The sequence below is a fragment of the Mchenga conophoros genome, linkage group LG13, assembly GCF_057382185.1.
Source record: "Mchenga conophoros isolate Kocher_MC1m ecotype Shallow Benthic linkage group LG13, M_conophoros_male_GT1.1, whole genome shotgun sequence".
NCBI lineage: Eukaryota > Metazoa > Chordata > Actinopteri > Cichliformes > Cichlidae > Mchenga > Mchenga conophoros.
The window spans coordinates 7497350-7511292 of NC_140538.1; the positions used below are offsets into that span (position 1 = coordinate 7497350).

The 13943-nt window shown below is 38.2% G+C and overlaps 1 protein-coding gene across 1 annotated transcript in view; it reads left to right on the forward strand.

Annotated features, from left to right (window-relative positions):
• Positions 1-6150: 6150 nt before the first annotated feature.
• Positions 6151-13943, forward strand: part of LOC146560777 (contactin-associated protein-like 4) — a 78298-nt gene continuing 70505 nt past the window's right edge. The window contains exon 1 of the mRNA XM_085296221.1: positions 6151-6432. Within this exon, the coding sequence (XP_085152347.1) occupies positions 6198-6432 (235 nt within the window). The 5' untranslated portion in view covers positions 6151-6197. The remainder of the gene's footprint in view (positions 6433-13943) is intronic.

The following is a 13943-nucleotide window of genomic DNA, read 5'->3' on the forward strand; positions in this document are numbered from 1 at the left end:
ATCCAGAGTTTTCATCAGCTTCACAGACAGATATGCTGTTTATTTGGACTGATATGGAACTATCCTCTTTCTTATGCATGCTCCATTGTGGTCTCATAATCAGTTTTTGACTTGTGTTTGGTGCCGTGACAGTCATTAAATTAATCTGCTGTCATGATTGATTGCTGGGGCATTAATATATGGAAATTTAGAGTGGCTGATATTTTGGTAGGTTGAGCGGTGCAGTAGCTCTGTCATGCAAGTGAATGGGGGGAAGGGATTGCCTTGAAAAAGTCAGAGCCCTGAGGCCCTGTTGTACTTTAATTTGCCCTTGTATTACAACCTCTGTTTTCTCCACATTCTTAGGGTTGACTGAAAGCTAAGATACCAAATCTTACATTATGCATGTACACAGTTTTCATGGATGACATTGATTTTTCAAAACAAGAAACACAAGTGCTGTATGAATCAGTCTGTTTCATCAATGTTTATTAAAATTATTCATGCATTAGCTGTTTTGGAGTTCAGCTGAAATACAAAGAAACCAAGCATTTCTCATGGCCAGTAATGAAAGTGAAAAAAGTGAAGTCAATAGTGGAAACAGCCACTTCTGTGAAATTAGCCATGGCAGCATTCCATGTAGAGGAATTCTACCTAAAGTGCTCTTAGTCATATTATTTAAGAATTAGCTGCACATTCAATTGAAACAAATAATCAGCTAGGCAAACACTGCTGCTACCAAAGTGAAGATGCACTTTTCTGCAAGAAAGTGCTCCAGGCTGCCAAATAAACAATGCATGCCAGTGGTTTGCAGATACCCCTCATAAATAAGTCAGTTTCTTTGTTGCAGGATAAATTTTCATTAATATTCAAGGTGACCAAAGACTGAACATTAACAACCAACACTATTCCCCCTTTTAAGGTGTTAACAAAGAAATCTGTGAATTTCTTTTTTTTTCGTAATGCAGTGAATGAAGAGAAAAAGAGCAACATCACCGGTTTAAATGCTTACCATTTCATGGCTATCACTAGACCTTGACTAAAAGATCATGCTTTTATTTATGTATAAATAACATTTTCTGCTCAGCAAAAAAATCTAACTCCAAGCAAATCCAAAAAACAGCTCTGCATTTGCTAAATACTTAATAACTGACAGCATTTTTCTCAGTGGAAGTTACACTTAACATCTCTTCCTAACATTTATGATAAACACTTGTAATTGTAATTAGGAAAACAACCCATACATCACTGTTACCCTGTAACCACTCATACCCACTTCACAATGAACCGCAAAAAAGCAAAAAGCAAAATCAAAACACTGACCACCATTAAAAACTGTCCTTGGTCGTCATTACACGGGGTAAAATCAGCAGTAATTCCTGGATCAGATTGTTCTGCAGTGGTCATGGGTATTTATTGGCTCCAGCTCTCGTTGTCAGTGATGGAAATGTGGTGGACATACAATATTTTTCCCCTTTTTTTATTTCATGTCCAAGTACTTAAACCAATAACAGTGCATATGAGAAAAATGTTAAGAGATGCCTGACAACAACATGATAATAGTGTCAATAACCCATACGATTGTACCATTAACAGGATACATTTGTAACCTCACAAAATTCATATTTAGTTTAGACTGTGAGAAAAGTCTTGGATTTCCCTGTTTTGACATTTGGCAAGTTAATAATAAATATAAAAAAACAGGATGAATTTTAGCTTTCCCCAAAGACAAAATCTTTACACAGACAGTGAAGTGAAGCAGAGTGCGAGTACATCAGTCATTGGTGGGCTTTATTTGGTATGTAACAATAAAAACGATTTCAATAAATGATCCCTGACACGTGGCTTCAGAGGGCCTCAAATACAGCTGCAAAGCAGAGGGACAAAGTCAAGGCAAAATAAGCACTAATGCACCAAAAACACAATGTCAAAGTAATCTCAGTTATTTTCACTTTGATACAATTCATAGGAATTCATTAGCTGTTTGAGTTGCCACCAGGCAGATTTGGAAATGACATCCAGTCAACTACTATAGGAACATGCATAATTTATACCATTTTTTTTTTCTAAGAGAGCAAAAATGGCATGGTTTGGTCGAAAAATATTTTTCACATTATAACCCAGATGGTAGATTTGTTGATTCAAAAATGAAAAAATAATTCTGCATCCAGGATGAAACAGCAGGAAAAAGAAACTAGCAAAGATCTACTTAAAGGAACACTATTAATATGTGACTTAAGTAAATTAGGTTGGAAAAGGCTGTACTCAGTTGTACCACAAGAAATCGAATGGATGATATGTTTGTTGCATAATGTACAAAATACTGTATTTGTTAGTTTTGATCAAAAAATATTCTCAGCTCTCAATCTGAATAAAAAATATAAATTAATTAAGTGAATTTATTAACCAGATGTTTTAGTTGCTTCATAGGTGCAGCATATTTAGACAAACTGCTCTCAGTAAAGGGAACCAAATATTGGAATAGCATACGAATGGCAATGAAAGAAACCTCTACACATCCTCTACACAAACAATGTATGATGGCAAACCAGATCTGTGGTCACATTTAGCTCACCTTTGTAAGATACTGAATTTGCTTTTGTTTTTGTTGTGTATCTTGGTTATTGTAAAGTTTCATTTGCCCAGGGACCACATATGCCTTTGTGCATGGCATTTGCCTGTTCTACCTGTGCCTGCATGGGTCCTCTCTGGGTTATCCAGCTTCCTTCCACAGTACAAAGGCCCACAGATGTCTGCTGAGCCCAGGACCTTCTGCATCACTGGGTGGCCTAATAAAGAAGAAAATCATCATATTTTTCAAAGATCCACTGAAATGATGGATAATCACTAGATGGTTTTTACATCAGTATTTACACAGTGAATCTGCTGATGACACACAGAAATATTTGAAAATGCTGAGTAAATATTATCCATGGAAATATTTACAGTCAGCTTGGTCATTACCCTACAGGGCACTGAGTGTCATCCTGTCACTTTATAAAGTCTATGCAGAGTAGAAACTTTTTGGAAATGTCATGCTTTTTAGAAATGAAGCAATGATAAGCTTAATGCATGGTAATTATTGCTTGCACACCTCCGGGATACTGAGATAAGAAAGCGTGCTCTCCCACCCATCCCCCTGGAGATTGCAGTTAGGGTTCATCAGGACAGATTCCTCATGGCACATGAGCACTTTCCTTCCTCATGCATTGGACTTCTTAACATACCCTACACCCCACTCGCAAACCTACCATTGGTCAGGACATAGGTGATGTGTTACGATAACACACTTATTTGCTCAGGCTGTAACATTTTACACACTAGTTTGATTAGAAACTCTGCAGATCATGCTTTCACTTACATTTTGCACATCTCCCTGCCTGCTGTCAAAAACATGCATCCAGGCTCAAAAACTTCCTTGAATCTTATCTTTATCTGTCCCTTTGCAAGTTGTACCTCAATCAGATGTTTTTAGTGTTTCAGTGAAAAGTGTATAAATATTTGCCAGATGTTTTAGTCAGTAAGCTTCTGTCATAATAAAGGCTGGAGATTTAACCACTCTTCTTAGCAAAATTGGTAGAATTTATTTAAGATGGTTTGTTAGATTATAGATCATGATGCTGCCATCACCATGCTTGACATGAAGGTTACCATTATTGACAGCAGGTTGTTAAGATTATGAAGCTTCACCCTTACTCCTGTGTCTTGTCTTCTTGTCAATCTTCCTCCCCTCTCACCATTAAACTTTTCTCCAGACTTGGGAAGCTTGGTTTCCACCCTCTTAGTCCATCTACAACTTGCTTCATTGTGGACAGTGATGCTCGTGTTACAACAATTTCCAGTGCATGGCAGGCTTGAGACTTTGGATTATTCCTGATCAGCCTAACCAATTTCCTAACTTTTCTCTTATCCTCTCAATTTTATCCCAACTTAAATCTCTTCTCTGTCTTCTGTCTCTGTCTGTTCACCGAGTTTGCTGGACTTTCTCCGTTCTGATTGTATTGGTCAATCAGAACGAATGCTTTTGACTTTTTTTCTGGCAAAGAGAAACTATTAGTCTTACTTTATCATAATCACTAGTGTGACGTTAATAGGCCTTGGTCTTGTGAAGTTAAAAGATACTTTGGACTCTTCAGTACCATTTATTCAAATATTTTAATGAGTGTATGCATATATTTGAGGCTATACGTAGAGTTTTAAGCCTGTGTGGATTAGAGAAAATCCAAACTAAATTCAAACTTGTTAACCTAATTCTTTTCTTTAAAAGTCATTTTAAAGTCATTAAAGGTGCATGCTGTACAATCATTCCACCCTGAAAGAACAGAAATCAACCCCCCAAATTACCATGACATTCATGTTCATGATGGTTTTATGTAAACATCTGACCACATCTGGATATTCCATTTCTGTACCACTCTTTGCACGGCACCAAGCCAACGTCTCTTTGTGTAAAAGCTTGCCAATAAATGTAATTCTGACTCTGAATGACCTTTTTGCTGACATATAAATACTCAGAATACCCAATGCATGTTCTTTGTGCGTGATAGGATGAGAGTGGGTTTCAGCTTCTCACTTTCAGAAACGTTTAAAACTAAAATTACACTTCAATAAGATGCAGGCAGCTTCAGCCCGTATCTCTAGTTTCTCTGTCACAGTGCTTACTCATTCATATGCAGCCTGCCTCCCTGCTCCTGAAAAGCCTCTCTCACATTCCTGAGTGGCTGCATGGTAAGCCATCATGGCAGATAAAACAAGCACAGTGACGTGATCCAGGAATAGTTATATTAACTGTGATAATGCCACAAAGACCGCCGTATTATCTACTTCTTCATTCAGAAGAAGTGAGCTATTTACACAGTATTCACATCAGTGTGTGAAAACCCAATTTAGACAGAGAAATTACTTCTCTCACCTCCTCATTATGTGTTGGTTTCAAATGACAGATGACTGCGCAGCAATGTCGGACTTTTCAAGTGAACAATAAAGAGTATTTTTTAAGACAGGTGGTGTTTTATCAGGCCTGTTTTTCTTGTCTTTTTGTTTGAGTACAAAGACTGGAGGTGGCGAGAAGAAAAAAAAACAATACCTGAGGCTTTCTGTCACAATCCAAGAGCATTGTTTCGATTTGGCAGTTTTTTTTATTACTATTTTAAAGCTGTTGCCATATTGCCATATACATTTTAGAAGCAATAAATTTCCATGCTTGGACTCGAATGTATCAAATGAATATAGAGATGAAGAAAATTTGAAGCCTAGATTTTGATTTCTAGCTTCCATGAGCAGAGAATAAATTGTTCTGGATGTTGGAGGAGTTCGGACTAGTGTATATAAATACTTGCAAATTACAACTTCAGACCTAATTAAAAGGACTTCTGTTTTCATGCTATGAAGCACTCATTGCCAGCAGGAATTTATACTGTCAAACCAAAGCCAGTGTAGTGCTAAAATCTTTGGATGTGATTACAAGAGGGCGTAAACTCATTATAATTATAATTCTTCATTGATTAAAGCTGATTGACTAAAATACTTGGAAAATAATACAGATGGTGATTAGCTTGTATGTTCAAAGTGGTTATATATTTGTGCATTGACCTTATTTTAACCAGTTTATGGTGCATATGTTGCATTTATTGCCATAAAAATATTTTCATGTATTTTTGGGACAGTTTCTGGATCTAGATTTCGCTCAGAGTAAAGATTAAAGTAACAGCGCTGAGAATCAGACCTTTAATTTGAAGTCATCCTTTAAATTCCTGTATCATCCTTCACTGTGCTGCTTTGGCTGATTTGCAGTGACTGAGTAACTGTGCTGGGGATCCCGTCACTGACCACTGGACCTGAACTGTTGGATTACACAATGACAAACAGACCGTGAGCAGGAGCCCCGAACCCAGTGGGACCTAAGATGACTCTTTTTCTCAAATGTTGCTGGAACACAATAGCCCAGCCTGCAGTGGGTTTTCCATAGTTTTCCACCAAAGGATTCAAGCACACTAGAATTTCTTTAAGTCCTCTTAATGACTAAAGTACCTTGCTTTGGCGCTGTGACATAATGAAAGCTTTCTCACTCCTCTCTCTCTCTCTCTTTTTCTCTTTCGCTCTCTCTCTCTCTGACTGTGTGCCTCTCTCCCTCACTTACTTCTTTCCCCTCACTCTGCAGAGTGCAGCCAAACAGAGAGCAGCCTTGCTTCTGGTGCTATCTCTTTGGAGCCAGGCGGATGTTGGTAAGCACGTTGGACGCAGAAGCAAAAAAATTCATCAGGGATCTGGGGAGTGAGAGAGTCTGGAGGACTGAAGTAAAGAGGAGTGGAGAGGCAGACTGTCTCCCTCCTTCCCCGTGCTTTTCTTCAGCATCGTTTCACTTCGTCATGGATCTCTGGAGTAAAACAGTCCTGGGAATTAATGCACATGTCGCCCTTATATTATTCAGCTTGTATGGGGCAGTGAAAGCTGGTGAGTAGAATGAGATGTCATGTAAAGTTGTTTTGCAGTTTGCATTAATACAAGTAGCTCATTTGCCTTGGAGTTGGAGTTTTTGAGCTCTCAGATATTTTGCATTCTGTGTGTCATCCATAAAAACTAACTTTGCTGTTTCACATGCTTTTTACAAAAACAATATCTGGATTTGGGAAAATGCACTCAAATCTTTTCATTGATTTTGTTTCGGTTAAAAGAAGGCACTGGGAACCAGTGCATGAAGCATGGGGTTGGGAAAAGCGAACAAGAAACAATTTCTTCTCCCAAACCTTATTAAGCAGTTGCCCTTGAGCAAGGCACCTGCTCCAGTGAAGCTGCATACTTTAGAAGCATGAACATTGTGAACCAGGGAAAAAAGATAAAATAAGTTGTTGTTTTTTACTTTAATAATTCTTCATTTATTTCCTTAGTAGAATGTAGATATCAAAATGCTCAGAGTGTGAGAAAAAAGGCCTATTTGTTTCTGAAAACTTAAACTTCAGACTAAATTCACTAAGTTTTACTATTTTCATCTTTTTCTCCCTGTTTGTGTTTTGCAAATTCTTTTGCAGTAACACGTTTCTTTTGATTTATTTCTCCCTTTTTTTGTTTTAAATCAGTTGCCATGTGTTTTTTCTGATTTGGAACTTTTGAAGCACAATTGCTGATGATTTAGCAAAGCATAAAAGATCAACCGTAGGCATGAATCAAAGTATCCTGCCCTCACAAAGTGAAATATATCCCAAAATGCTTGTGTCACATAATCCCACTACACCACTGGGATCCAGATCACACACTGTTTTGATGGAAATGTTAACAGAGGGATCACTTTACATCTGAGTTGTTTGCATGTGCCACACACTGGTGTATCAGTGACAAAGCTGCTAACACAGTGGAATGAAGTGGGCAAATTTCTCCACTCCTAGAGGTGATGGTGTATTAAACTGTATTTTGAGTCAACATGCCTGAACAAATACGATTTATTAAGCTTTTCAGAAACACCACAGGCTTCATTCGGTGGAGGCAGCATTGGACAGGCAGATAAATGGTAGATATTACTACGTCAGGCTTATATTCCCCTTGACAGACAACAGCCGCTGGACACGGAGATGTGCTGATATTATGGGCTTTGAAAGAGTGAAAAAAAGAGATAAAGAGATTTCTCTGCCTTGGAGGAAATGGTTTGGGCTGAACAAAGTGCCTACCAGAAACTATAACTAAAACAAAAGAAAATGCAGCGGTCACTCTCAAATCAATAAGGCGTACTTGTAACCCATTTCTGCACTCTCGGAAAGCAAACATACAGTACATCATCCACTTAATAATCTCCAGTGCCCAGACCTCTCTCCACATTTTATTTGACTTTGTGTTAGTGCTGAGCCAGTGCCATAGGCAAGGTCTGACTCAAGCTATTTGTCAGAGTGAACAAAGGAGGTAAAACCGTCACAAGAGGGCAGATGCTTCTGTTTCTGCAGCTGGTCACAGTGACCCTGCCGTCCACCCGCTGCTTCTCCCAAAAGTACTGAAGCAGCAATGTTCTTTTGGGAGAAGCAGCAGGTGGATGGCTGGACAAACATTTCTGTGACATGACAATTCAGGCTTCAGACAGGTCTGTAATGGGCAGCCTGTTTGCCCTATGAAGACTTCTAACGAATGAAAAGGCTCAACATCAACAACAGCAGGTGTTCTGATTAGTGGGTGCCAGCAAAGATTTCAAGAGAATACATGAATTATCTCAGGTTATAATCATTAATGTTGTAGGAAGTTCTTTGATATTAGCCATATCCCATCTTATGAATTCCAAATGATACCAGTAAAAAAAAAAAAAAGTGGGTATTAAAGTGTACCCACATGGGAAGTGTTGTGTGAACTGGCGTGATGACCAAACGCGGATGAAAATCAGTGACATTCTATGCCCAACTCTGAGGTAAGCAATTAAAGTAACTAAATTAAGAGCACAAGATACGAGTGATTGACACATGACAGAAGAGCATTAGAGGGTTACCTAGGCAACTGGAACCTGGAATGTGCGTTAGTAACCAATTGTCAGCTTCATAGTGATGTGAAAAAAATTGAATCGCTACCTGTGTGAAAGCGACTTTGTGATGGTCTGCACACATGGAAGCTTTGCTTCAATCAGTCATGTCCTACAGAATAATTTGAAAGATGCTAACAATGGACATACACCCACTGGTAATTTAATGTATTAAGAATTAGCATAAGTGTCCAGTTTTAACATTCTTAGGGTTTTAGGGCTGTGTACACTGATATACATTGATTGAGGAATAGTTTACAATTTTAAGTCATCCCTCTGGACCAAAGAACCACAAAGAAGAACTTTTTTTTCCCTCCAGTGTGTTTCAATCAATTTGTGTTCACAATCTGTTTGTAATTTGCTCCTGATGAACTAAAACAGCTGCTCAGTTGGTGCCCTTGACTGTTTGTACAGTTATTTTCTGCAGATCATAGAAAGCGCAGATGCAATTTAGTGGTGGGATTTGTCCAGGATCACCAAGCTCCCTAATGAAGTTGTGGCTGTAGGAACAGCAAAGTAAAGACAGCTGATAACGAAAACTCTGAGGAAGGAGGAAAGATGAAGCTGATATAGCTAATATCTCACTAACACTGCACCTAACTGTTAACATCTTATCAGAATCATTCACATCCCAGCGTGACTAGATATCCTGTTCCAAGTCTCCCCAGTCTCACCTGAAGAAAGACAACAGTGGTTGATTTTTGACTACAGATTAAACGACATCTTGTTTGGATGATAAAAGGCCACTCACCTAAACACATTTTCCGTGTCTCCACAGGCCATTGTACAATAAAAATGACTCTCTTCTCATTAATTATGAGGCATTCATTAAATTCACATCCAACTTTCAATAACCGTTTGTTTCTCATTTCAAACCAACAGTCAAAGTGGTTCTTTTTACTCGCAGGTTACAAGTCTGCCGTAACCAACGAGAGTGAATTTTTTAACAATGACAGCAAAAAACCTTAGAGTGCTTAAGAAAGCCAACCCATGATCCTTCCCTACAGTATATATAAGAAAATTTTAAGCAAAACTTTCCCATTATATTGCTGAATAATGATGTGGTTATTACTATAGCTATGATCTTACCACGAATATGCTTTATTTATTTATTTCTCTGTCATCTATAAAATTAAAAGCTTAGGTTCTTTTTCAACCACAGCCTTCCTCTGTTACACCGTGCTTCAAAGACACGTTTTTCCGCTCCAAAATGGTCCCGCATAGGTTGTGTGAACCTGGCACATCCAGCTGAATGCACAGAACTACTTATCTCCTCCAATTATCTACACCACGTTCCTCCAAATTCACATGCTGACAAACACAGACCGCTAATGACGAGACAAAGCACGCGTCCAGACTGCTGTGTCTGTTCACACAAGACTTTAGACACCTAAAAGAGGTGCGAGGGATGTTTTTCTCTCTCTCTCTTCTTCTACTTGTCTCTAAAGTGCAACGTGGGATCATTATCTCTTCACTCAGCTGATTTTGGACTCTGTGAAATGTGTGTTTCACCCGGGGCCTAATGACAGATAATACCACTATCTGTATCCTACGCACAGACACACTAACCTGTGTGTCTGTGCGTAGGAGCATGCATGCGCTGATGTGTGAAACGTGTGCATCCTCTGACAAGAGGATGTGTGAACATGATGAAAGCAGAGCAAAGGAATGCTAATAAGAGATGTGCCTGTGAATGCACACATGATGGCTAAAAAATGTTTACATAATGCATGAATCACCAGTCTTTCACACATACTAATAACCAAGAAGAGAGGTTTCCAAACTGAAACATATATACGGTACTTAACTGGCAGTAGGTGCTGCATCTCGTAAAAACAAAAAAGCACAAGGAAGTGTTGTCTTCTTTAAGTTCAGTTTCCTTTTATAGTTAATGTCGTGCAGGCACTTGTGGAGATTCTGGGGAAAACACAATAGAACAAGAAAAGTTTCCAGTGACCTTAAATAGATCACCTTATTTTCAGACAGGGTAAAAAACAAAAATCTGAGGATATTTCAGCCTAATAAACGTAAACATGATCAAAGGCACGGAGGCTAAAGCTTATAGAAGACTGACATTAATCTCAAGCACGGATATTTATGCCAGTAGAAGAAATTAGGAAAATGTACCGTACATAATTTAAAAAAACAAATGCAAAATGAACTTAAATTGCAGGAACTGAAACAGTCATATTAACGTGAAACTGCTATGTGAACCTTCAGTATTTCAGCCACCTTCTACTTTAACTACAATAATTGCTTGGCAATATTGTATCGATACAGGAAAACCAAATATTGCTTTTCTATTAAATAAATTAAAATAACCTGGGAATAATATGAACAAGAGGATTCATCTCATGGATCACCATCTAATCTGCAATCATTCTCAGAGTGAGCTCAGCCAATCAGGAAGCTCTGTGAAGGTATGTCATTTCCTTGTTACCTGGAAGCAGGAGCTGAAAGTTTACCATCAGTGCTTGAGCTAAGCTACCGGTGCTAAAGCAGCTGGTCATGAATGAATCAACTTTTGAGTACTCTCTGCGGGGTTTTAAAAATGATGAAATCTTTATATCACTAGCTGAATCGCTTGTTCTTATTATCAGCATAGCAGCAATGTATTCATGTTTAATATATATTATTAGCTCACTGATACAGTCACTACCCAATTTACATATTTTATGGAGTTTCCTGATTTTCTAATGGCTAACTCGAAATTTTGAGTTATTTTCTCAAAATGTTGCCTTGTTTCAAGTTGCACAAGTTGTTCAAGTTAGTGTATGAGGTTTGACTCACTTTTGGAGCCAGCCTCAAGTGGCCACAAGAGGAAGTACAGTTTGGTCAAGCCGACATTCTTTTGTTCACAAACAGACTGAAGATGCATTTTCTGACACAGCACATTTATGTGCTCATAACATAGTCTAATGTTCAAATATGAAAAACTGATTTTAACCAAAAACCCTCGAGCACTATAGAGTGTGTGTCTGTTTTTTAAACACATTTTGGAAAATAAAATCTATTCAGTACTCTCAAGATGATTAAATTTGGTTGAAAATTGCATGAGCTGGGTAAATTAGCACCTGCCACAAGCCAAATTCCAGTAAAATATTTAAGTGGTTAGTATATTCCATTCATAAAATGAAAATCAGAAGTAATTATTTTGTCACTGGATGTTACATTTTCACATTTTATGATGTTAATTTCTCACCCTAGTCCTCAGAAAGATGTAAGCTGATGGGTTCCCAGAATGGGCATCAAATAACACCCTAGGCAGATGACCAGTACATCATAGGTCCAACACATCAAGACAGTGATTAGCAATGTGGCATCACAGCCAAAAGGTCCTGGGTTTGAATCTATAGCCCGGCTGTCCCCCATCACTGTGAATGTTGATGTTCTCCCCATCCCTGTGTGGGTTCTGTCTAGATACCATGACTTCTTCCCACAGTACAAAGACACGCACATTACATTAACTGGTGATGCCAAATTGGCTGTAGGTGTGAATATGAGTGTGAAAGTTTAGCTCAAATTCAAAACTAGGGATTTTTGTCGAATGAGCTTTAAAGAGATTTACACTAGACAAAGTGGGTAATTAATGAAATGCTGGATATGTGATTTTCCTTCAAGATTCGATTTGATTTCAGACTGTCCATTTCACATAGAATATCCAGATAAAATTTTTACTTTTCACTGTTTTGATATAAACATAAACCTGCAAATTTCATTAGTGAGGAAAGTGTTGTGCATTTCTTTACGCCTTTGATGTGATGGTGATGAATGATTCATGAGACACTGGTTTGTGACAGCAGAGATGAGAAAAGTGAGAGGAAGCTAAGGAGAACCCCTTGTCATATTTCTTCTTTAGTGTCATTTATGAAAATGTGTGTTCAGAGAAGGCGAGTCATGAATGTGAGTTGATGAAGTCAAGGCCACGTTACGGCGGCGGCACCCATCAGAGTAAACTTGGAGCTGTCAGTCAAGAATCAGGATTTATTAACCCAGAGACAAGTAGTTAAGTGATAAAACTGACAGTCCTGTGCGGTCCATCCATCTGAGTTTGTGACACACTGATATTTGCTCAAGGCCAATGCCCCTGAATCTCTGGCTCCCTAAACACACGCTCATTTATCACAGGGTCCTGTCATCACTGTAGATCATGTGTAGCTGGTCCAAGAATCTGTCAAACTCTGCTAAGATCATTGTGTTCGGTCACCGCATTGTTGTGGGTCCTAGTTTGTATAAGAAGAGAACTTCAATTTACTGGTTGAAGATTTAAACCTTGCTGTAAAGAATCACTTGAGCAAAGTGTGAGAATCCCAACATACTAGAAGAATAAAGTGATGTTAAACCTAACTCAGGGCCAGATGTATTCTTTTCAGATTTCTAAAACTCTCAAGGATCTCAAAAGTTTGATTAGCCAGATTTAAAATCCCATCATTAGCTATGAGCGGAGTGGCTCCATAGTGTCATGGTTAATACATTCAGCTTACAAGCAAATATTCTTGTGAGCACTCCCAGCGGGGGAGGGATGTGTGTCAGGAAGGCCATCTTGCATCAAATTTGCGTGAAATCAAATATGCAGACTCATCATGTGACATTTAGAACAAGAAAAGGAATTTCAGTGCATTCTTATTTAATTTGGACGTAAAATCAATCTTTGCACAAAAGGATATTAGACATGGTAATGAAGACAGCAAAAAACAGAAAAGTTCTCATAAGAAGATTGGAAGATTGTTCGTGAGTAAAAATCCTTTCTCCAAGGACACTGGCTTTGTTTGTTGGACCTTGATAGTTTTGCGATATAGTTTTTTCACTTAAAACATCGTTGAAGGGTAAATATGTAGGCCTCCACATTATATTTAAAAAACAAACAAACAAAAAGAAGTCTCTCTTTTTGTTTTAACTTGCTTTTTGTTAAGCTTGTGGTTAGGATTAGGAAAAAAGAAATTGGGTTAACCCCAAATAATAACCCCATGTTACAAAGGTCTATTTCTATTTTGCTACACTGCCAAGTCACACCCTGACAACTTGACCCCAAAAACAAGATTTTCACAGTTTTTGTAAAAATACTACCCTTGTACCAACGCAGCTGTGACATTCTGCTCCAAGTCTGAGCTCATGCACTGTATCTCTCTCATTAGCTGATAGACATGTTGTACCTACATGCATTTCTTCACAGAAATTAGAATGTGGAACTCCTCAGTTACATAAAAGCCTTTCTACAGTACTTCTGGGTCATAGTTTATTATTTATAATGTACTGTTATAATACTTCTACTTGTTAGTTTTAATTAGTAAGCATGCAGTATTCCTTCTGTGTTTGGTGTTGTACGTATTTATTCTGCACGTACCGTACATTGTTTACCGGTCATTTATTACACCTGCCCTGACTGTAATGCATTAACTTTAGGTTGATTTAATGGATGTCGCTGACAGCTGAATGTCATCTCTAACATGCATATTTTACGAAGAACAGGGAC